The sequence below is a fragment of the Dromiciops gliroides genome, chromosome 4 (assembly GCF_019393635.1).
Source record: "Dromiciops gliroides isolate mDroGli1 chromosome 4, mDroGli1.pri, whole genome shotgun sequence".
Classification (NCBI taxonomy): Eukaryota; Metazoa; Chordata; class Mammalia; order Microbiotheria; family Microbiotheriidae; genus Dromiciops; species Dromiciops gliroides.
The window spans coordinates 122,831,740-122,855,823 of record NC_057864.1 but is presented as its reverse complement, the minus strand read 5'-3'; the positions used below and the strand labels follow the sequence as shown (position 1 = coordinate 122,855,823).

The 24,084-nt window shown below is 40.9% G+C and overlaps 2 protein-coding genes across 3 annotated transcripts in view; both read right to left on the bottom strand.

The window, feature by feature from the left end:
• LOC122752644 (mitochondrial amidoxime-reducing component 1-like) overlaps positions 1-1,833 on the bottom strand; it is a 42,960-nt gene extending 41,127 nt beyond the window's left edge. The window contains exon 1 of one of the 2 annotated variants that reach the window (XM_043999521.1): positions 1,272-1,833. In XM_043999521.1, the coding sequence (XP_043855456.1) occupies positions 1,272-1,594 (323 nt within the window). In that variant the 5' untranslated portion in view covers positions 1,595-1,833. The remainder of the gene's footprint in view (positions 1-1,271) is intronic. The other variant, XM_043999520.1, reaches the window with a different exon arrangement.
• A 12,301-nt stretch (positions 1,834-14,134) lies between these two features.
• Positions 14,135-24,084, bottom strand: part of MTARC2 (mitochondrial amidoxime reducing component 2) — a 28,157-nt gene continuing 18,207 nt past the window's right edge. The window contains exons 5-8 of the mRNA XM_044005346.1: positions 22,589-22,650; positions 22,430-22,501; positions 21,363-21,529; positions 14,135-15,486 (exon numbers count right to left, since the gene is read on the bottom strand). Of these exons, the coding sequence (XP_043861281.1) occupies positions 21,403-21,529; positions 22,430-22,501; positions 22,589-22,650 (261 nt within the window). The 3' untranslated portion in view covers positions 14,135-15,486; positions 21,363-21,402. The remainder of the gene's footprint in view (positions 15,487-21,362; positions 21,530-22,429; positions 22,502-22,588; positions 22,651-24,084) is intronic.

Genomic DNA, 24,084 nt, shown 5'->3' with positions numbered 1-24,084 from the left:
GAACTTAACCAACCAGAATGGACTCTTTCCAGTCCTCAATCACAGAATCTCCATTCAAGGGTAATTGGATGCTAAAATGGAGTCAGCTGTCCAGCAGTGTCCAAAACAGGACCCCTGGAAGGTGGCATAAATGTTGCCTTTCCCCCAGAATATAAAGCTCCTTAAGGTTAGGAATTGCTTTGATTTTTTAATTTTTTTTTAATTATCTCAGTTTCTTCCTCTGTATTATTACTTTACATCCCTGGCATTAAAAAAAAAAAAAAAGATGGAAGGGCACTTGGGAGCCAAATCCAACCTCTTTATTTTACAGATGAAGAAAATGAGACCCCAAAAGGTTAATGACTTGGTAAAGGTTACACAGCCAGTAAGTGTCTGAGGTAACATTCTAACTTCCTAACTTTAAGTCCAATACTCTTATCTACTCTATGACACTAAATAAATTCGTCTTGACTGATTAGGGCAGCTCTATATCCACTGATAGAGCAATGGCTCTGGAGTCAGGAGGACCTGAGTTCAAATGTGACTCAAACACTAAGTGTGTGACCCTAGGCAAGTCACTTAGCCCTGTTTGCCTGGAGAAGGAAATGGCAAACCACTCCGTTAGCTTTGCCGAGAAAAGCCCCAAATGGGATCACAGAGTCAGACAGGATTGAACAACAACAGACTGATCGATTGATTCCATTGAGCAGGGGGTCTGGGGTGCGGAGAGTGGCCTGCTTTCACAAAGTCTCCTGGTGTTTATTTTTAGCTAGGTCTGGTTCTATTATTCATCATTGCAAGGAACTCCCTATATGAGGGCTACCTCCACCAATGCAGATCCCCAACGCAACTGAAAGAAGATCTAGCTCCTTTTGGGAGCTCCTTGAGTGCAATGAGTGGCAATTAAGTGACTTGCCCAGCATCACCCCTCTCCCTGGTGGGTATGAAAAACATAACTTGAACTCCGTTCTTCTGTCCTCAAGGCTAGCTAATCCTCTAACCAGTGGACCACAGTGCCTATAGAGTGCTCTGAGGGCTGAGATGATATTTCAGTTTCCAAGTGCTCAATAAACATCTAAGAAAATTGGATTTTCCATCCATACAAGGTGCTGTGTACACTTGGAGTCCTTGTGAGCCACAATTCCTCAGCAACTACATTGTAAAACTGAAAACAGCCAGCAACTGAACACTAGGTTAGAATATATTTCTGCATTTTGCATATTGCCCAGCCTATCCACCCCCGCCCATTCCCGATCCCAGGGACTGGAGCTGTGTCCGGAGCGTGATGGTACCTGTCCCTTAGGTGGCCGCTGCGCAGCCCCATCTCCGTGCATTCGGCCTCTTTCATAGGCACCCCCCTGCAGGACTTGATGGGGTAGATCCAGAGCTGCGCCACGGTGCCCACCTGCTGCAGCCGTCGCCGCCGCCGCCGCCGCCGGCCCCGCCGGCCTCTAATGCTCCAGGCGGCGGCGCTCAGCGCCGCGACTGTGGCCAGCCCCAGGGCGGCCGCCCCGAGCCAGGCGGTCCTGGGTTGCGCCGAGGCTAGGAGCGCAAGACGGAGGCGGAGCTGGGGAAGGCTGAGCCCGGTGAGGGCAGACGAAGCTGCGGCGCCCATGACTGCGGAAGAAAAGGCCAAGACTGCGCGCTGTCGAGCGGCCACGGAGCAGAGGAGTGCGCGGACAGCTCGTGGGGCCCCGGCACAGACGGGGCACGCAAGAGCTGGAGCCCTAGGCTCGGCCACCGGCCTGGGCCTGGGTGGGAGGCGTGGGCCTTGGCCCGATGCCCCGAGTGGGAGGGGAGAGCCCTGCACCCTTTGCGCTCCCTCCCTGAGCAGTTAGAGTTCTGCCCCCAAGACAGAAATATCTGGCATTCTCCAGGGAGGAAGAGGGTGGGGTGTGCAGGCCCCCATCCGCCCTGATCTACCATGCCTTCTCCTCCCCACCTTGAGCTAATTAATTACCTCTGTCTCATCTTGACTTTCAGTTTCTTTTTAAAAAATAAATTTTATTCTATCTGACCACCAAAGAGAACAGGCATTTGTATATTCCTAGAAGAGAAGGAAGTATTGTGTATAAAACTGCAATAATGTCAAACCCAAACAGAAACTGAGGGCCACTGATCTGTACATAAGGATCCCTGCGGGCTACATACTGACTTAGTTTTAAAACATATTATCTATGTTTTATTATGATTTTAAAATTTATTTTGTTAAGTTTTTCCCAATTACATTTTAATCTGGCTGGAGCAGCCTTCAGAAGTGTTGCCAGCTGTTTGTACATTATACATTACAGAGAGCTGCAGTTCTTTGCAAAATCTTCATGGACATTGTGCAGTTAGCTTATCCCCTTAAGTATATAAGGACAATCTGAAGCTTTCAAAGATGTTCTACTGGTCTGGCCTTTCTTCTGTTCTCTTGTCTTGAACAGGGCTGTACTTCAATGACTATCTCTTCTTTCCCTTTTCTCTTTGCTATCCTATCCCTAACCCCTCTTGCCCTTCCACCCACCCCCAACTAAAAAACAAAAATAAAAGCAAAAAAGCCTGTAACAAATATACATTTATCGAGCTAAAAAAATCCCCACGTTGACTGAGTCAGAAAATGTATCTTTTTTTGCACCTTGATCCGTGTACTGCTCTCAGTGAAGAGGTGGGTAAGCATATTTGAGGTTCTATATTGTGGAGTCAATGGTTGATCATTTCATTATGGATCTGAGGTTTCTACTGGAAAATTCAGAAAGATATTTATTTATTGCTTGAAAATATGTGAGTTCAGAGAGGGACCAACAAGAATTGGAATATCAAAACCAGATATCAGACACTTCCACATAGGAAATGTACTCCGCTCTGGGTAGCCTTGCAGTCTTCATTAGCTTCAGATTAGACCCTATAAATTGTAATTTAAAGGGAAACCCAGGACTAAAGGAGGAAGAGGCTATCAAAAAGGAGAAAGCACCAGAGGTAAAAAGATGGTGCAAACATGTCCACAAAGAAAAGAAAATGCTTCTATACTCTGCTTCCATCATTGAGTATAGTGGAGAACACTGGAGTATATGTAGCCATTATCTCTACTCTGGCCAGAAACTCTGAGGGTCTTCCCTTCCCAGATTGAGTCTTTTGTGAAGGTTAACTAGGCCAGCTTTTGCCTCAATTCTTAGGTAGCCTCTAACTACTGAATGGGTGTTGCCTCAGACTTTAGCTTTAAAAGGCCAAGGGCTAAGGCCAAGGTCTCCCACTACATCCAAGGCCACTGATGATTGTCCTGACCTATGTCTTGCCACTGGACCCAGATGACTCTGGAGGAGAGAGTGAGGCTGATGACCTTGCACAGCACAATAGTATTCTACCACATTTATATACCATAATGTATTTAGTCAGTACTACCTCAAATTCTCAAACTTTGTTATTTCATAAAAAGCTATAGGGGCAGCTAGGTGGCGCAGTGGATAAAGCACTGGCCCTGGAGTCAGGAGGACCTGAGTTCAAATTCGGCCACAGACACTTGACACTTACTAGCTGTGTGACCCTGGGCAAGTCACTTAACCCCCATTGCCTCACCCCAAAACAAAAAAAGAGCTATAAATATTTATGTATATCCTTGGGGTTTCTTTTACTTAATTCTATTGTTGTTGTTCAGTTATGTCTGACTTTTTATGCCCTCATTTGGGGTTTTCTTGGCAAAGATACTGAGGTGGTTTGCCATTTCCTTTTACAGCTTATTTTTCAGATGAGGAAACTAAAGCAAATAGAGTTAAATGACTTGCCCAAGGTCACACAATTAATACATTTCTGAGACCATATTTGCACTCAGGTCTTCCTGATTCCAGGCCCAGCACTCTATCCACTTCACCACCTATTTCCTTCTCTATCTTCCCTCCAATCCCCCCTTTTCCTTTCTCCCTATACTAGAATGTAAGTGGTTTGTCTTTGTTTACTCCTTTATCATTGTTCATTTCCGTTTATATTTTTTTTTCTCTTAACTGCTATGTAGATGTTTTGGAATCATTCTCTTTTTCAAGTTTTGTGTCTTATGTGTCATTGTCACCATAATAGCTTTTTATGGTTGGATCCTTTTTTCTATTTGCTCATTCTTCCAGCCTACTTCCCAACGTTGGACTTGATGTTAGGGTCAGGCCTTCTACTTCTTCTGGGAAGATCCTATTGCTGCTCTCTTGGTGTATTGAGTGTTGTGTTGTTCCAATAACCAAGGGTCAATTTAGGCTCCAAAACTGCTAACTTATCAGTGCTCCCAAAATGGTCTGATCCAGGGCCAGATTATGACTACTACCTTCCTGGTCTAAGCTCTACAAGTTCTACCTGAGTTTGATAGACTGCTGCTGGACACAGCCCCTGTCATCCTGCTGAGAATCTCCTTTGGTCTGGGATTCCTGCCCTGGTTATTCCTTTATAGTTGTCCGTCTGAGCCAGAGGCTAGAACAGGTGCCCCACTTTGCTTCTGATACCTGAGCTAGATTCCTGCTGCTGATACCTCAACTTGATTTTCTCTAGGTATACTATCTAGGGCCTGAAACTTTTCATGGGAATACTAGGCAACAGTTAATAACAATAAAAAAGAGGGGAGGAGCTAGGATTGTGGAGTAGCCGTGGAGGGAAGAGCTCTTCCCCAAAACTCCCCCAAACAGATCTAGAAAAAGCACCAGACTGGGAGAGTTAGAGGAGGCACAGGTTCATTTCTACCCCTATCCCTATCAGTCACCCTGGTCCTACTACCTATTACTAGGTAGTAGGCAACAAAGGTGCCAGTTCACGTCCATCTCTGTCCAGGTATGAGCCCTGGGAGTGCCCCATGTGGGTCTGGAGCCCCTTCTTGACTCAGTGATGACATAGTGATGTCATTTTGGTCTCTTCAAGACTGAAGGACAACAAACGACCAACCATAGCCCTTGTCTTTTCTCCTCCCTACCTTCTTCCATTTCCCCTCCAACTCCTAGAACCCAAACTACGTGGCAGTGCCTTCCCTAGACCTTATAGAGGTGAGGAGTTGTTAATTATTCAATAAATATTTCAGAGTACATAAAGTGTCCAGTCAAGTTAATTAGCACTTATTTAGAACCTGGCATGTACCAGGTACTGTACTAAGTGCTTAGGATACAAAGAAAGATAAAAAGAGTTCTTGCCCTCAAGGAGCTCACAGTCTAAAGTTCAGGAAGCAAAGGGATCAAAGTAGACCGGCACGGTTAGGTAAGCTTTCATGGAGCAGGTGAGACTTGAGGATCAGTATTAGATAGGTGGACATGAGAGAACTGTATCATTTAGTTTCTGCAGATAACCACTAATTCCTGTCTCTTTTCAAGGTTTAGCTAAAGTGCCACCCCCTACAAGAGCCCTTGACATTGGTATTCCACTGTTTCTTTGGGGCTCATTGTTTTCTGATTTTAGTTGAATGAGTATCTGGATTTGGAAATGGCTGGGTGATGACCATGTGAACTTTGAAAAATCAGGAGAGCTTTCAGAGATCTCCCCATCAAATGGCATTTGCAGCAGAATCTACCAGGCTTCATGCCAGCTCTGGGTAAGAGAGTTTAATGTCTCTCCTGACCCTTACACCCTCAGTAGCTCATGCTCCTTCTCTAATCAGTGAACATTTCTTAAGCTCCTACTATATACCAGGCACTGTGTTAGTCAATCTCGAAAGAGCCAGAGGCAAAAGAATTGGCTCTGGGTTTTTTGGGTGCTCCCCAGTTCCAGTTGCACAACCAATCAACAGTCAACCTCTTCATCTTGTGGTTGGCACAGTGGAACCAGTTACAGAATGTCTGTGTATGCTCCAACATAGGGAGCAAAGTGCACCTATTGCACATTATCATGCCTTTGCAGAAAGACTCTCCATCCTCTTTCACATGAGTGTTTTATTTCCTCCCCATACTCCACCCCTTACACTATGATCCCAAACATTCCTCATCCAAACCATTCCAATAAGCATTTATATAATTCTTAATCTGTTCAAGGCACTGTTCTCAGAGCTGAGAACACAAAGACAAAATTTAACACAGTAAAAATAACTCCTTGAGAAGTTTGCATGTTACCGGAAGGATACAAGTTGATTGGTTGGTTGGTTGGTTGATTGTTTGGTTGTTGTCCTTTGTTTTTCCTTCTTTCTTTCTTTCTTTCTTTCTTTCTTTTTTGGTGGGGCAATTGGGGTTAAGTGACTTGCCCAGGGTCACATAGCTAGTAAGTATCAAGTGTCTGAGGCCGGATTTGAACTCAGGTCCTCCTGAATCCAGGACCCGTGCTCTATCCACTGCGCCACCTAGCTGCCCCCTGTCCATTGTTTTTGAAGAGAATCAAAGCGATGTCATTATTTGGGGGTAAAATTATATGGGTAATATCTTCTGACTCACAAATAAATCGTATTTAAGTGAAGCAGAGTTGCACAAAGTCTTCAACCTCATTCTCTCTTCCAGAGTCATCACAGTTCAGTGGCAAGACAAAAGTCAAGACAACGGGTGATGGTTTGGGATACAGTGGATGACTTTGGTGTTTTCGATGTTTAACCAGGCTCTAAGGGTTCCATAGCACCTACTTCAGCCTCCTTCATGGCCATTGGAAGAAATTGTTCTCATCTGCCCATTCTGCAACAGGAAATCTTCACATGCTTGAGGTGGCCACCCCTCTAACTCACCAACAGGTTTGAGACCCCTCAGTTACCCTCAAACTGGCTTAGCCCATCTGCAGAAATGGCTTACCGAGCTGTGTCTACTGCCTATCAACATCTTCTTAGAGCCACAGGTGAGAGTTGGGTGAATCAAGCGGGCACCAAAGCCCTGAAAAGGACTGGGCAGCCCTCACACCAGAGGTACTAATCTTCCCTGAACACCAACATGGAAACAGATATATATGTACACATAAATAGAGAAGTACATGCATGATCATTTGAGATGAGAGTGAATACTAATACCTAGGGTCATTAGGAAAGGCGTCCATTAGGAGGTGGCGCATCAACTGAGTGTTATAGGAAGACAAGGCTTCTAAGAAGTGGCGGGGAGGAAGGCGTGCCTTTCATAGGAGGCAGCCTATCCAAGGTCATGACGTTAAGGGATGGAATGCAGAGTTTAGGCAACATTAGGTTCAATTTTGCCTAGAATGGAGAGAATGTGAGAGCCTCTTGTTGTTGTTGTTATTGACGATGATGTTGTTGTTATTGTTGTTGTTGTTCTTCTTCTTCTCCTTCTTCTTCTACCATGTTATTTGGTGCCCAGCCCAGAAATGATTAGGGTAGTTATGATGCCTGCATCTGACTAAGCTTTAAAAAAGAATCTGCTGCCCACCCTGCGTACAAATGCAAGACTGAAGGGCTTGTCTGAAGCAAGAGACATATTTATCTGTTTCCCATAGACACCACACTTGAATGTTTGTTCCGACTTCCCAGATCCTACAGAAAGGGCACCAGTGAAACACCTTAATATTTACTAAATAATAACTGAAACATTCCCATAATTTTCCTCATTCTCTATTCTCATTCATTAATTTTTTAGGTTAAAATTATCACCTTTTTTGTCTCCCAGTTCTACTCTCCCCACCCTCTCTGCCCAGTATGTAGCACCTTCACCCTTACACTCTAGGGAAAATCCATAGATGTGTTCAAAGGGGAAAGGGGAAAACAGGAAGGATAAGAGGAGGAGTTAATGATGTAATGTTTTCCACAGGAAGAGAAGAGAAGAGTAAACTGGGACAAGCCTAGCCCTAGTGGAAGAAACATTGATTAACATTTATAGATACAAGTCTGGAAATGGGATCATAGGTTTAGAACTAGAAAGGAATTTCTGTGGTCTTCTTTTCTTTTCTTTTCTTTTTTTTTTTTAGTAAGGCAATTGGGGTTAAGTGACTTGCCCAGGGTCACACAGCTAGTAAGTGTTAAGTGTTTGAGGCTGGATTTGAACTCAGGTACTCCTGACTCCAGGGCTGGTGCTCTTATCCACTGCACCACCTAGCTGCCCCCATCTTCTTTTCTAATATCCTCATTTGACAGGTGAAGAAAATGAAGCCTGAAGAAGTTATGACTTCCCAAAGGTCTCACAGGTAGGAAGTAGCAGAACTAGGCGTAAGCCCAGGTCCAGCTGTATACATTTCCATTATATCATGATGTCTTATGTCTTAGCAAACTGGTGTGCATGATTCAGAAACTGAAAGTTTCTTCACACACATACACATACGTGTCATTAATTGTTATGTTTTTACCTCTCTTCCGTCTTCCACCCCAACTTTTTAATTGGAAAATTCAAGTGTCACTACCTGCTTTGTTCCAATCCAAATGCTTCGATTTCACGTGCATTACTGAAAAATCTGTTTTTCAGGCTTAATCATTTGTAAAAGTTGCCCAGGAAACAGATGGCCCTGCCTCATGGGACATTTAGGTTTAGGGAGAACTCAAGACCCAGGACTTCATTTGATCATAGATTTAAAGTTGGAAAGGGCTTCTAGGTCATCCAGCCCAACTGCCTTATTTTTTGAATTAAGAAAATGAAGCCTACAGGTGAAGGATGGGTAGAAACTGGATGTGGAAGGCAAATTAGAAGGGTTCTATGAGAGTCCTAGTGCATGAAATAGGATAGTGGTAGTGTCAATATACAGAGGAAGCTAGATGGCTCAGTGGACAGAGTGCTAGGCCTGAAGTTATTGTCATGGGGTGCAGAGCACCCCAGAAGTTCTCTGGGGCATCTCAAGGAACCTTCTCCTTGAGAAACTAAACCAGAGGACAGATAACACCTAAAGAGATAAACGGAACCAAATCCCACTGAGCTAGCTTTGGATTCCCACCCTTCATTCTGGTCTCCTTTACCCTGGGGAGATAAATTTGGGTGTGGCTTTGGCTTTTGTGTCCTGAAGAGGGATCCATAGCCACCCCTCACCCAATTCCTCTAGTCACCACCAGTGGGGGATGGTCCTCCACTCCTCACCCAATTCCCCCAGCTACCACCAGTGGGAGATGGTCCTCCCTTACTAAAGGAACTTTCCATAGTCAAATGGTCACCCCTCCCCCCATGAGTCCTCTATAAAAGTACCTGCCATTCTCCTGCTCAAGGAGATTGGTACCTCTGAGCCATGTGCTTTGTGCCTGTCTCCCCATGAGAAGTCCAAGGATTTCTGTCATGGTTTCCCTTCCCACCCCACTTCCCTTCCCTTGCCCCTAAATAAACTACCACCTTATTCTAACTACTTTTGTGTGCAAGAGGGTATAATTCTTTAAAGAAGAATTCCTAAGAACCCCAACCCCTAACCAAACCCGTACCCCATTTCCCCCATTACATTATGAAGACCTGAGTTCAAATCTGACCTTGAATAACTATGTAATCCTAGGCAAGTCATTTAATTTCTGTGTGCCTTAATCCACTGGAGAAGGAAAATGACAATCCTGTCTAGTGTCTTGCCAAGAAAACCCCATACAAGATCATGAAGAATTGAATACAAATGAAAATAACTTGTCAATTGATTCAAGAGAAGATGTTGATGGAATGGATTTGATGGAATTGATAAGAGGCAACTGACTGGATATTGAGGAAAGAAGGCAACGAGGGAAGAGTAGAGTCAAGGATGATTTCAAGGTTATAAATCTAAGTGAAGAAGATATCCTCAAAAATAAGGAAATTTGAGGGAGGGCAAGATATTGGAAAAGGGGAGATTTCAGTTTTATTTCAGATATATTTAGTTTGATGTGCCTATAGAACATCCAAGAGATAATCAGCAGTCAGTTTCTTGAAGTCAGGACTTGATATAACAACAACTAGCATTTATATAGCATTTTAAGGTTTTTAAAGCACTTTATTCATGATATCTCAATTTGATTCTCACAGCAACCCTGTGATGCTATTATTTTCCTCATTCTAGAGATGAAGAAACTGAGGCTGAAATGGTTTTTTTGTTTTTTTTTTTTTATTGAGGCAATTGGGGTCAAGTGACTTGCCTAAGGTCACACAGCTAGTAAGTGTTAAGTGTCTGAGGCCGGATTTGAACTCAGGTACTCCTGAATCCAGGGCCAGTGCTCTATCCACTGCGCCACCTAGCTGCCCCTAAAATGGTTTAAGTGACTTGTCCGGGATCACACAACTAGGAAATGTATGAAACAGGATTCAAATTCAGGTATTCCTGATTCCAAATCAAACACTCCACCAACCTTGCCACCTAATTGCCTGATGTGAGGTAACACTTGAAATAAGTGGGACAATTAGGTGTTACAGTGGATAGAGTGCCAGGCTTGAAGTCAGGAAGACTTGAGTTCAAATCTGACCTCAGACACTTACTAGTCATGTGACGCTAGGCAAGTCATTTAACTCTATTTGCCTCAGTTTCCTCATCTGTAAAATAAGCTGGAGAAGTAAATGGCAAACCACTCCAGTATCTTTTCCAAGTAAACCTCAAATGGGATTAAAAAGAGTTGAACATAACTGAAACTGAACAACAATAATTTGGAGTAAGTGAGGCCATAAAGGGAAGAAATGTAGAAGGAAAATATAAGAAAACTGAAAACAATGCTCTAGAGGACAGCCATATTAAGGAGTGGGAGATAAATGAAGACCCAACAGAAGGAAATAAGAAAGAACAGTCAGACATGTAGCAGGAAAATTAGGAAGGGATAATAACAAAGAAGCCAAGGAAGGAAAGAGCATCCAGGAAAGAGCAGGTGACTAACAATGTCAAAAACTAGAGAGTACAGAGAATGAAGATTTAGAGAAGGCTGTTTTATTACCTAAAAGATCTTTAGAGGTGGAGAACAGTTTCAGTTAAGTAGTGGGGTTAGAAGCTAGACTGTGAGATTTGAGAATGAGTGAGTAGTGAAGAAATAAAGGAAATGAATTTAGAGTCATTTTTTTCCAGGCATATGGTAGTCAAAGGGAGAAGAAATATAGGATGATAGGAAAGGATAGTAGGGTCAAGTGAGGATTTTTTTAAAGGATGAGAGATATCATATGCATATGTTGGTAGGCAGTAGGGAAGGTTGCAGCAGATAAGATGAAATTGAACATGAGATGGAAGGAATGTGGATAGGGAAACTTCCCAGTATCAGTCTTTCCTCATTGACTGGAGTAAAACAGTGCAGGTTAAGTGAAGGTGTAGAGGACTGTGAGGTTTGGAGTTCAGGACATGAGGGACCTTAAGAGAGATGTCCTCAATTTTGTCAATAAATTAAGTTGGAGATATCTGATGAGAGAAGGGCTTGGTATGGCAGTAGAAGCTTAAAGACAGAAGAGGTTTGCAACAAATCTAGAGAATTAATTAGGGAAGAATTAAAATTTTGTCATATAATAATGAGGACCTAGCTGAGAAAAAAACAATGGCTTGAATTTGTAGTAGCACCATTGGCATGGTGGTCTGATTTCTTCTAAAGACATTCAGCATCATGATAATGGGAGATGCTGAAGATGATCCACATTGGAAAACTGCCAAGGTGTGAACAGTGTGTGAGAAATGAATACTTATCTATTTAATAACTAATTATTGTATCAGGACCAAAGTTTTTACCCTTTTTTACAGTAAAAGAAATTCTAAAGTTTAGGCTGATGGGTGTATTCTTGTGTTTGCTCAGACAGGTCTGGAAAAGTGTTAATTCCCCCTATTAAGACAGGTGATATGGAAATTGATGCCTCTTTAACCAAGATTTGAGTGACACAGGTCATGTACCCCAATAACCTCATTTTAATATAACCCACCTTCGGGGGCAGCTAGGTGGCGCAGTGGATAGAGCACCAGCCCTGGAGTCAGGAGTACCTGAGTTCAAATCCGGCCTCAGACACTTAACACACACTTACTAGCTGTGTGACCCTGGGCAAGTCACTTAACCCCAATTGCCTCACTAAAAAAAATAAATAAATAACCCACCTTCCATCACATTAGCTAATTAGATTTGGTTGCTGCTTGATGGGCCACCTCTTGTCAGAAAGGCATAAAAACCTAAAGAAGTAGCCATGCATGCAGTCTCTTTGGCTCCCGAGGGGACAATGAGCCTGTTTTTGTTGACTGCTTTCTAGACATAGTCAATAAAGTTGATTATGATTTACCCAGTCACTTGGTTTCTCAGAATTTTTTAATCATCACAAGTGGGAAGAGAAGGGATAGGAGGGTCATGGTTAGAGAACAGTGTATAGTAGAATTGGTTTCCTATAGGGTTAAGACTGAAGAGAGAGGAGTGAGGTCAGAGCAGTAGTGAAAGATGGAGAATGAAGGAAAAAGGAAAGAGGTTCTAGTGAGGACAATATAAAGTTTTAGGGAAGAATAAGAGATTATAATAAGAAAAAGGAACTTCATAGTTTAAAAGAGAGGAGGGAGCACAGTTATGGGTGACAGTGAGACAGACCTAAGATGTCACTATCCCTCTATGTGGCTGAGGTAAAGATGTAGGTCACAGAAGTTGAGGTTGATGAACTGGAAGGCTAGAATGTTCAAAGGGACATGACTAAGTATACTTTAAGTATTAGGGCTAGGTTTGGAGCTGAGAAGAAGACATTTGCCAAGTATTAACCTCCTCGCAAATGGAGAGTAAGTAACCTGGAAGGAGGCCTATAGTTCATTGAAATAAGAACCTAAACTCAATGTAAGAGACCAACAGAGTAACTCTCAAAAAGAAAAGGAGGAGGTTTTATGATTGTGATATGAGAAAGTTCTGAAAATTACAGTGGAGAACATGGAGTATGCTGCCTCCTTCTGGTGCAGTGTATTTTGGAATGTATTTTGGAAGCTAAGAATCGCAGTATCTTCTGGAAGGAGCTAAGTTTCTATAAACACAAAAACATAATGTAAAAGAAAATGTAGGATGAAAGGAAGCTTGTTGGTGTTAGGAGTTCCATGGAGGGGGAAAATGGAAAAAAAGCAATAGGAAAAGGACTGAAAAGGGGTAGAATTGAGTCTAAAAAAATCAGAGAGAGGTAATAAGAGAGGTGAGTTTCATCTCAGGAAATGGGAACTCTGAATCACAGGACTCAGGGGAGAAAGAGGGATAGATTTAATAGTCATAGAACTGGGGAATTACCAGTTGGTTGGTGCCCCCAACTTGTGGAGGTAATTGGAGTGGGGAGGGGAGGCCATAAGAAGTCTGAGTCAATAAATGTCATCTACTGCCAAAAAGGGCACGACCAGGGCCTCAAAGACCACACTTGATACAGAAGCTGTGTGCGATGCTCCATGTATGGGGATAGCTTCTGGATATGTTTGCTATCCTACCAACTTGGGATGAAGAAACACAGCTAAAGCCTTGTGTGAATTCTGTCCAGTCCTTGCAGTTCCAGTTTCCAGGCATGAATTTCCCCAGGCCTGTTTTGCTATCTTCTGGCATATTTGAAAATTAAGGCCTTTGTCCAAAATCCAAGGAACAATAGCTGGCGATAGAAAACTGTGCAGAGGGTTGATTCCTTTACCTCTAGGAAAGTATAGCTAAGGGGTGTACAATGGACAATACTCTAAGAAAGGAAGGAAGATAAGAATCAAGCATTTTTCTGCTTCTGCCCAGTCACTGTTTCATGACCCTTGAGCTATAGTTTCTGAACAGAAAGAACTAGTTAAAGCCATCATACCCAACTAGGGGAGATAATGGTTCTCCTGAACATAAACTAATACTGGAAGCCTCCACCTTTCAGGTACTCCTTTCTTCATAGACCTTCATCCCAGCATTCAGCACCTATACTGGAAGGATCAACTGCAACCCAAAGACAAGAAATATTCCTCATCCACCCCTAAGATTAGTGGAACATAGCCCCATTGGAAATGTTATGGTCCTGAACTTTTGCTTGGAGATTGAAGTCAGCCAACTGTGTCCCCCAAATATCCTCCAGTAATTTAGCTTCATATAAATAAGTTTGGTACATGGGTTGTTTTACATTTTTCTGATTTACCAGAAAATCACCAATTTAGAAAACATTTGTTTTTGTATGGTAGGCAAAACCAATGAGCTACTCCTACTACCCTAACTCCTTAATTCACTAATGTGAAAAGTCAGGTGGCCATGTCTTTTTTTTTAATGGCATTATTTGGGAGTGAATAGACAGGCTTCTCTGGAGCTTATGGGAGTCACAGCCTCTCCTCCGCCATCTTGGCTCCACCCACCAAGGTGGCCATCTCTATGAAAGTTGCTGTGTTCTTAAACCATGAAGACTGGAAAAAAATAAATGGTGAAAATCCTAATGCAGCCAGAAACAAAAATCCATAAGCCTCAAAATTTTTAAATGTTTAATTTGAATTATATTTATTACAATAAAAATACCATAGAAGCAGAAGTAGATTATCTCATTGGCAGACTGATTCAGGAAGATTTCTTTCTTAATCATGCTGCTAAAATAGGACATTTCCATTAGTTTAAGCCAAGTTTTCATATCTCTAAAAACATTCATACTCCCCTTAGGCCAATCCCTGCCTTAAACATTCCATTCCAATCAAAATTCCATTCTCCTGTCCTCCATTCTTATTAGAAATATTCCTGTCACAAAAAGGTTAAAAATAATGTCTCTCCATATTAAAAACTCACATATCAGGTACAATCCTGTTTCTTAATGGCAGGAAAATAAAGGTAACAATTGATTTGTGAAATAGAGCCTACCAGTGGTATAAACACAGTGGGAAAATGTGAAAGAAGCAAGTGCCTGAGTCCTCCAATTTACCTTCAAATAGGGAATGTTGGAAATATTACACTTTAAAGGCTTACTGATTTTCCCTCAGTTCTTTCTCTTACTTTTCCTCATTAATACCAAAGTTAGGGATTTAAGAAATGTCATTTTAATTAGCTTATTATTTTTAAATGAATTTTATTGATATCTTTTGATTTTTTATATCACCAGAATGTCTTCCAGTGTTCCTCCTCTTCTCTCATCTGAGAGAGCCATCCCATATTACAAATAATATTTTTAAAGGGAAAAAAGAAGAAAAATCAGCAAAACTTATCAATACATCAAAAACTCTGAAAATATGTTCAACATACCATACCTGTGGACATCTCACCTTTGCAAAGTGAGGTAGGGGTGTCTTCCCATTTCTGTCCTTTGGGCCATGATCATTCTTTGTAAACTTTCAACTTTCACTTTTGATTATTTTTTGACTATTCTTTCTGTTTTAATTTGGTTATATTAATTCAGTTTAATTTCATTTGCATCATTGTAATCATTGTGGATGTTGTTTTCTTCTGTTTATTTTACTCTTCATTAGTTCATGTAGATCTTTCCATGCTTCTCTGCATCCATCACATTCATCATTTCTTATAGCACATTAATAGTCCATTACATTTATCTACTAAAATTTGTTTAGCTATTCCCCAATAAATGGACATCTAGTTTGTTTCCAATTCCTTGCTACCACAGAAACTTTAGCCTGTTATTATTATTCCTTCTTCTACCACATCCCTGCCCAGACCTTTCCCTTTTGTCACATCAACATACAGAACATGAGTATCAATGGAGAGTCAGAAGTAGCATCAGGTTTTTCTAAGACAAATCTACTAAAAGGCTTTATGTTACAGGATCTGCAGAGATGTCGCTGTGTGATCCTGGTCAATCCCTTTCCAGTTTTTTTAACCTGAATGAATTACAAAAAGACTGGTTATTTCATTTCCTAGGTTGCTGAAATATAATATCCCAGGGTTATACCCCCTCGCCCCCACTTCATGTCACTTCAATAGATGAGGATTTTTTTTTATTTGGAGGAATGAGTAAGGTAGGTACCTGTGATATCATACATGTAATTAACTCATGGGATCATAGATCTAGAGCTGGAAAGTACTTCAGAGATCATCTACTCTAACCTACTCATTTTCCAGATGAGAAAACCAAGGCCCAGAGAGGTTGTTACTTGCCCAAAGTCACAAAGGTATTGCAAGAATCATATGAGGAAAATGGGTATTCCAAACATAGGAAACAGCCAAAGTCGAGTTATAACAGTGAGATATGGAGCGTCAACAAAACCAGTATCACTGTATCTTGGAGTTTGGGAAAGGGAATAATGTGTAATAAGACTGGAAAAGAAAGATGGGGCAAGATTGTAAAGACCTTTAAATGCCAAACAGGGGAGTTGATATTTGTCACTAGAGGCAATGGGAAGCCACTGGAATTTATTAAGTATGAGAATGACACGGTCAGGCCTATGTTTTGGGAAAATCACTTTGATGCCTTGTGGAGGTAGGTTTGACCAAGGAGAGACTTTAGGTAGGAAGACCAATTAAGAGGCTATTGCAATTGTCCCGTAAAGAAGTGATAGTGGCCGGAAATAGGGTAATGTCTGCATGAGAGGAGAGAAGAGGACTTAGAGAAGACTTAGAGGTAGAAACAACAAGATTCTTCAGTGATTGGACGTGTAGATGAGGGTGAGGAGCTGAGGATGAATTAAATTGCAGGAGTTCAAACTGAAAAGGACTATAATGGTCTCTGAATTCTAGTTTTTGTCCATTTAATCACAAAAAACAAAAAAGCACTTATTGGGTGCCACCTGTGTGTCAAGCTCTTTGTGAAGTATGATAGGAATATTACATAATAAATATAAGATGAGGTTCATATTAGGAATAACATTTTTTCAGTTTAAACCAAGTTCCACCCAGATTTCCTTGCTGGCCAAGAATCTTTCTCCATATTCCCTAAAGCGTCCAACAGCCAGCCAGCATTAGGTCAGCAATATTTCTCAATAACTGAGCAGCAAAGGAGACCCAAGGTATTTAAAATCTCAAACCCTACTCTTCTGTTAACAATCTGTAAGCTTTTGGACAAGTTTCCTAAATATAGGCAACTGCAATTTATCTTTTATCTTCTTCTCATGGACCAAACAACTACCAAACAGAATAACAGAACTGTGTTTTTCTGGCCTTCAATTTTGTTTAACAACCGAGATCAGGCTACATAATCTCTAAAGTCCTTTCCAATTCTGAGATTCTGTTTCTCTCACCAACACAATCACTACCTGACCCCTAATTTCAATTTCTCCTAGAAACTCTCCACCTTTTCCCATACTCCAGTTCTTCTTCCACTGAAGCAGTCAGAACATATCACACCGACCCCTCCCCCTTGAGTAAACTCCAGTGGCTCCTTATCACTTCCAGAAACAAATGGAAAATCCTCTGTTGGGCATTAAAGCCTTTCACAACCTGGCCCCTTTCCTACCTTTCCAGTCTTTTTATTAAACTTTACTCCCTCCCACATTATAATGCAGCAACACACTTGTCTTCTAGTTCTTCCTCATATACAACAAAAGACTGCCTCTTTTCTTCCTTTTTTTTGGGGGGGGGGGGGGGCAGTGCCGGTTAAGTGACTTGCCCAGGATCACACAGCTAGTAAATGTCAAGTGTCTGAAGCCGGGTTTGAACTCAGGTCCTCCTGAATCCAGGGCTGGTGCTTTATCCACTGTGCCACCTAGCTCCCCCCAAGACTGCCTCTTTTCACTGGCTTTCCACCATGCCTAGAAGGCTCTCTCTCCTCATGTCTGCCTCCTGGTTTGCTTGGCTTCTTTCAAATCCCAGCCAAAACCCTACCTTCTATAGCAGTGCTGTTGAACTCAAATAGAAATAGGGCCCTGAAACCATAGATAAAAATCCCTGTGGGCTGCATATTGAGTAAGTAGTAAAATGTGATGTTATCTATGTTTTATGGTATTTTTATGAATTTTGTGAAATATTTCCCAATTATACTTTAATCTGCTTCAGGCTACACATGGGGGTACTGTGGGCTTTGTGTCTGACACCTTTGTTCTATAGAAAATTCTTTCCTGATTCCCCTTAAAGCTAGCCCCCGTCCTCTATTGGTTATCTCCAAAGGATCCTGCCTATTGCTTGTTTTTATATAGTTATTTATATGGTGTCTCCCCTATTAAACTGAGTTCCTTGACATTGTCTTTTGACTTTGTTTGCATTTCCAATGCTTAGCACAGTGCCTGGCCCAAAGCAGGGACTAAACAAGTGTTTGTTGACTGACTGGGCTATTGCAATAGCCTGTCAATTGGTCTCATTGCATCATCTCTCCCTTCCAAAGTCTATTAACCCCATAGCTGCCAGAGTGATATTCCTAAAGCATAAAAATGACCATGTCCTTGCTCTGCTCACTGAACTCCATTACCTCTTACTAAACTCTATTACCTCTAGGATCATAAACAAACTTGTCTGTTGGTATTTAAAGCTTTTCATAACCTGACTCTGACCTACCTTTCTAGCCTTATTATGCATTATTTCCCTTCACACACTTTCCTAAACAGCTAGATTGGCCTTCATGCTGGGTCTCAGACGTCACTCCCTCTCTCTTCTGCTTTTGCATAAGCTTTCTGTTCCTCAAGCCTGTGATGCATTTCCCCCTTACTTCCACCTTTTAGAATGTCTGATTTCCTTCAAAATTCAACTCAAGTGCCACCTTTTTTATGTAAGCCTTTTCCTGACTCCACCATTCTCCGTCCTCCATCTCCCCCCAAAATTACCTTATATTTATTGTTTATAAACTTATTTATCTACATGCTGTTTCTTGGTCCTATATACAGACCCCCCCCCCAGATAAGTTCCTTGAGGGCAGACAATTTTATTTCTCTATTCCCAACAACTAGCATAATTCCTAGCACAGAGTAGGTTGATAAATGATTATTGATTGGTTGATTGACTTTCATAAAACTTTTTTATCCCAATTCCCTTCATCCCACTTCTCTCTGACCATTCCTTCCCTATCATCCACTGACTTTTAATCCTTCTCTACTCTATTTATTTATTTATTTTGCAAGGCAATGAGGGTTTAGTGACTTGCCCAGGGTCACACAGCTAGTAAGTGTCAAGTGTCTGAAGCCGCATTTGAACTCAGGTCTTCCTGAATCCAGGGCTGGTGCTTTATCCACTGCACCACCTAGCTGCCCCCAATCCTTCTATACTGTAAATGTAGGCAGCCATCAACTTCTGCTCTCAACCTTCTTCTTTCTCTATGTCTTTGCTCTTAGTGATCTTGCCAGGCTTCAACTACCATCTGTATGTGGAAGACACCCATGGGTGTGCTGGTAAATATTTAACAATAGGCTTTATGGGGTGGGGAGGAATTATACCTGACACACTTTTAAGATTAACCCGCATCATTAACATTTTCTTCCTTAGTTTAAACCTGCACTATCAACAGAGCAATAAATCAAGCCTTGATTTGTACCATTTGCCAATTTCCAAAGTGTAGAATGCCCGCACTGAAAATTTAACAACCAGCTCTCATAGAGCCAGTAGGAACTGGCTCCAGCATGTCCCTGGCATCACTAATTAGTAAATACAGACTTCTGGTACTCTTTTGAGCACCAGTACCATATTTCCAACCATCTGCTGGATATTCCACATAGAGATGCCACTAGCATGTCAAACTCAACACATCTAAAACCAGTGCAGGCTATCCTTCAAAAAGAGTTTCTCCTCATGACTTTCATACTTCCTTGAATGGTTCTACCATTTTTTGGGTCGCTCAGGCTTGAAATCTCAGACTTATCTTTGATCTCATTTTTCTTTGCCACCCACATTTAGTCAACTGCCTAGTCCTGTTGATTCATTCTTCACAACCACTCTTGGATCTCTCCCTTATTTTCTATTTCTTTTGCCACCACCCACCCAATTGTCTCATGCCTGAACTAGTAAATAGTGCCTCCAAACTCTTCCCTGTCTAACTTGTCATGAAGACCACTACAGAACTGATTTTCCTAAAATTACTTCTTCAATCAAATCATTCTTCTCAAAAACTAATGGCTCCTTGATATGTATTGAATAAATTCCATGTCACTTAGTCAGGCAGTCAAAGATTTCCATAACTGGCCCAACCTACCCTTTTTTGTCAATTTCCTACTAGTTCCCAAAGGAACTCTATGTTCTTGATATTCATTCCCTGAATACTTCCTCTCATTTCTACCTTCTACACCTCTGTTCATGCCAAACTCTCATTCTACAAAACACATACCTCTTTCCCAATCTTTCTTGACAGAAATTCTGTCCATCCTTCAAGATACAACTCAAATGCTATTAACCTTTCTATATCCTTCAGATTCTATTCATGTGGCAATTTTGTACATTGTCTTCTTTTCTAGATTGGAAGCTCCTTGGGAACAAAAATAATGTAATGTCTATATTTTTATCTCTTATATACCTTACAATGCTCCCTTGAAAATATTGTTCTCTCAAACAATTATTTAGTGAATAATATCAATGAATTTGTAAAAGGGCAGAAGAACATACAGACCTAGATAAAGTAACAGAGACTAAGAGAAGGTATGACAGTCAAGCCATCATGGAATGATTAATCAACCTAACACTATCATACTTATAGTCTTGACATGCAGGAATTACTCATTCATCACAATTTGTCCTGTGTCAGCTGTTTAAATCACCTACATGTGGGATGCTTTGCACTCAGAATACAAGGTGTTCCTCCAAACACCTAGTTCTTGAGATCATAAATTAAGAGAGGGATGTCCCAGATAATGCTACATAGCTTAAATATCAATAAGAGAATAATGGAGGTAGGCATTTAATACCACATTGACAAGAATTATGTTACTCTTCAAAATCCTGAGGGAAAAATTGAAAACCATCTTCCCTACTGAATTTGATGAAATGAGGATGTAGTCCTCTTCCTATAATGATTTTAATGCACCCTATCTGAAAGGAAATGTTGCTTATAGACCTATAGACATCCTGTTCAACCTTGAGGGTAAGGGTCTTTGGCTGAGAGGAAAGGAAACATCTAAGCTAATACTGTGCAGACAGGTTCCTTATGCAACATATGATGTCATAATAGTCTAGGATCATATTTTCACAGCTGAAGGGCCTCTGAGGTCATCAAATTTAACCTCTTCATTTTACATATATGGAAAATGGGGGCTAAAAAAGTTGACACTTGCCCCATATCACACAGGTGGAGCTAAAATTTAAACTAAAGGCCTCTAACTTCCAATCCAAATCTCTTTGCACTACATCATCACTCAAAGGCATAGTTCTCTGCCCTTTAGAGAAAACACTCAAACTTTAAATTGCATTTTTAAAATTTTTGATGACATTTAAATTTGGTTTAACAACTTTACACAGTTGCTTTTGAATTCTTTAGTCCCTTTCCTTGACTTTTCTATCAGATAGAGAAAATATAAATAGATAGCTCTTGAGAAGAAATGACCTGCATTATGAAGGTCATCTGAAATGAACTAGAAATAATAACCGATGAACATCATTTCACTGGGGAACCTAATATAGACTTTTTATAATTTAATGGAAAGTTGAAATGGGAAAAGCTGAGTCTAAAATAGAGATTACAATTGTCAGAATGAAGGGGAGAAAGAAATTTCTGCAAGTTCCAATATCATATCAAGGATAATACACTCTCCAGAGATCTAAGGAAAAGAAAATGGAAAATCTTCTAATAAAAGTCAATCTGATTGTTATTTCATCATAATTTTGTGCAAGAGGGAAGCTTTGCATTTACCATATCAACCATGTGGTACTTGTCACCCCCAGGACTTCCATCACTGAGTGATCAGATACACAGGGTCACCGACTTTTAGGCTCCCAGTCTTTTCCACTGAAAAATACATCCCAAAGAGTGGGGATGATTTGTATATATGCTTCTCTGACGGGTCACAGAGACGGTAGCTGAAAGAGACAAAAAAAATCATCAGGCACATGAAGAAAAACATAATATAAAGCAAATATACTGGCCCAAGGGGTTGTGCAAACAACTTCTAAAAACTCTCTTGGAAAGTTGATAGGAGCAAAAGTGCAAGAAAAATATATTTCTGGCATTTCTAAGAGTATTCTATTATTACAAATGGGCTTAACAGCATTGCATTTGCATCTATGTTGAGAGGCCTCACTAGAGGCCATTAAAAAGTTTATAATTTACTTATTCTAAATATGTTGTCTATCTACATTAATAGATTTCATAATACTTTGCATGGAATAGAGCTGAAAAGAGGAATTACTCTAGATTCTCTTAGTTTTTTTCAGTTGTTTCAGTCATGTACAATTCTTTGTGACCCCATTTAGGGTTTTCTTGGCAAAGATACTAGAATGCTTTGCCATTTTCTTCTCCAGTTCATTTTACAGATGAGGAACTCAGGTAAACAGGGTCAAGTAACTTGCCCAGGATCACATAGCTAGTGTCTAAGGCTGGATTGAATTCTGGTCTTCTTGATTCCAGGCCTGATGCTCTATCCATTGTACCACCTGGTTGCACAGATACTCTTAAAATTCTGACAAAGTCATAAGTTTAACAGTAAATCAGGGACTGGGGTTCCAAAACAGAGCAGTCAAGCATGAAAACAGGAATTTGGAGTGTGATATAAAGCAGAGCTTAAATCTGGGCCTTCGAGGTGGAGAAAGTAACTTCTTTGCATCTAAAAATCTAATTTGAAAGGCTCTAGACCCATTTGGTCCAGTACTTAATTACCTACATGTTTAAGCCTACACCTAGTTATGCCATGATAATGATAGTATCAAAACTATTGGATCCTTCCCTCTTAACCCCTCCCACTCCCCTGCCATATGATCTACCTCTTCAGAGTTTCCAGGGGCTCTTTTCTGGTAATGATCCCAGTGTCTGGGTCCACTGTTGTCATGATACATCTGCAATACAGCCGAGAGAGTTAGGCAAATGTGAACAATAACCAATAGGGCAAAGTTTTCAGTACCGAGTGTGGCTAGTACTTTTACCTGGGGCAAGCCAAAATCTTGTTCATTTCCACACTCCCAATGAGGATTTCATCCCAGGTGTCCTAGGAGAGAGAGGTTTTCTTTTGAATAAAGGCATCATCAGGCTTTCCAACCAGTTCTTTATTAGTTGAAAGCAACTGTAGTTGGATATAGATGTCAAACATAAATCTGTATCTCTACAATGATTGTTGGAAGATTTTGAAACAAATAGACTTCTGTAATTAGGCCTGGAAATTTAGCCACTATTTATAGCACTGTTTCTAGAGGGAAATTCACTCTATGGGAGAGAAGCTCACTTATAAACAGTTTTGCAACCAAAATCCATTTTGGAAGTTGGGGACTAGCTGAAAAACAAATATTTCCAAATCATTTTCTGATGTCCCACTTATTTCAAGCAAGTCAATACCGTGAAATATGATAAGAAGACAACTTGGGCAAATACCCAGGAGCAGATGTAATAGCATTTGCCTCATTAAGATAACTGATCTAGGCCACATGTTAGGAGAGTTTAAGAAATCAATTTGCTGAAACAGGCATTATACACTTCACCACAAGAGGGCAATGCAGTCGCTTACAAATACAACCATAGCTAGCTACCTTTCTCAACGCCTCTCTGACAAGTAATGAAGATCTCATCAATTGGAAGCCACAAATGTTATGTTTACTCAAGATTCTAGTTGTGAATTCAAAGCCAAGGAGTCTAGAATTTCAAAGAAAAGTTTCTCACAGCCACAATTCAGTGAAAAGTAATCTTTGCTGCACATGTTGTTCGACCCTTGCAACACGCGGCAGGCCAGCAAATTGCCTAAATTTCAAAACAGCTTTCTTTATAGCCTCAGATGTCAGGCTTGCAGTTTCCTCCTAATCAGAAGCATTATTTTACATTTGCAAATAAATTCACCTTTTTCATTGAAATAAGGGTATATGTTTAGAAAAGGGTGAATTGGCTCCAAATTTTTCAGGATGAAAGAGGGGGAGAAATGCCCTTTTATACCATCTTGTTTTGTTTTTTTTTTGGGGGGGGGGCAATGAGGGTTAAGTGACTTGCCCAGGGTCACACAGGTAGTAAGTGTCAAGTTCTGAGACCGGATTTGAACTCAGGTCCTCCTGAATCCAGGGCTGGTACTTTATCCACTGTGCCATCTAGCTGCCCCATTTTTATACCGTCTTAAAAAATAATACCTAACATTTACATAAGATAGGGTTTGCAAGACATTTGAAATATATTATATCATTTGAGTTTTACAATAACCCTGTGAGGTAAGTGATATAATATATTTATCCCCATTTTACAGATGAGGAAACTGAGGCTGAGAGATTTTAAGTAGCTTGCCCAGAATGATACAGTCAGAGAGTGTTTGAGAAGAGATTCAAACCCCAGTTTTTCTTTCTTTAAGCCCCACCACTCAATCTGCTCACAACATTGCCCTGTAACTCTATATGGCTAAAATGTATTTCCCTCCCTTCATTGTAGAGATAGTCTATGAGTGTGAAAT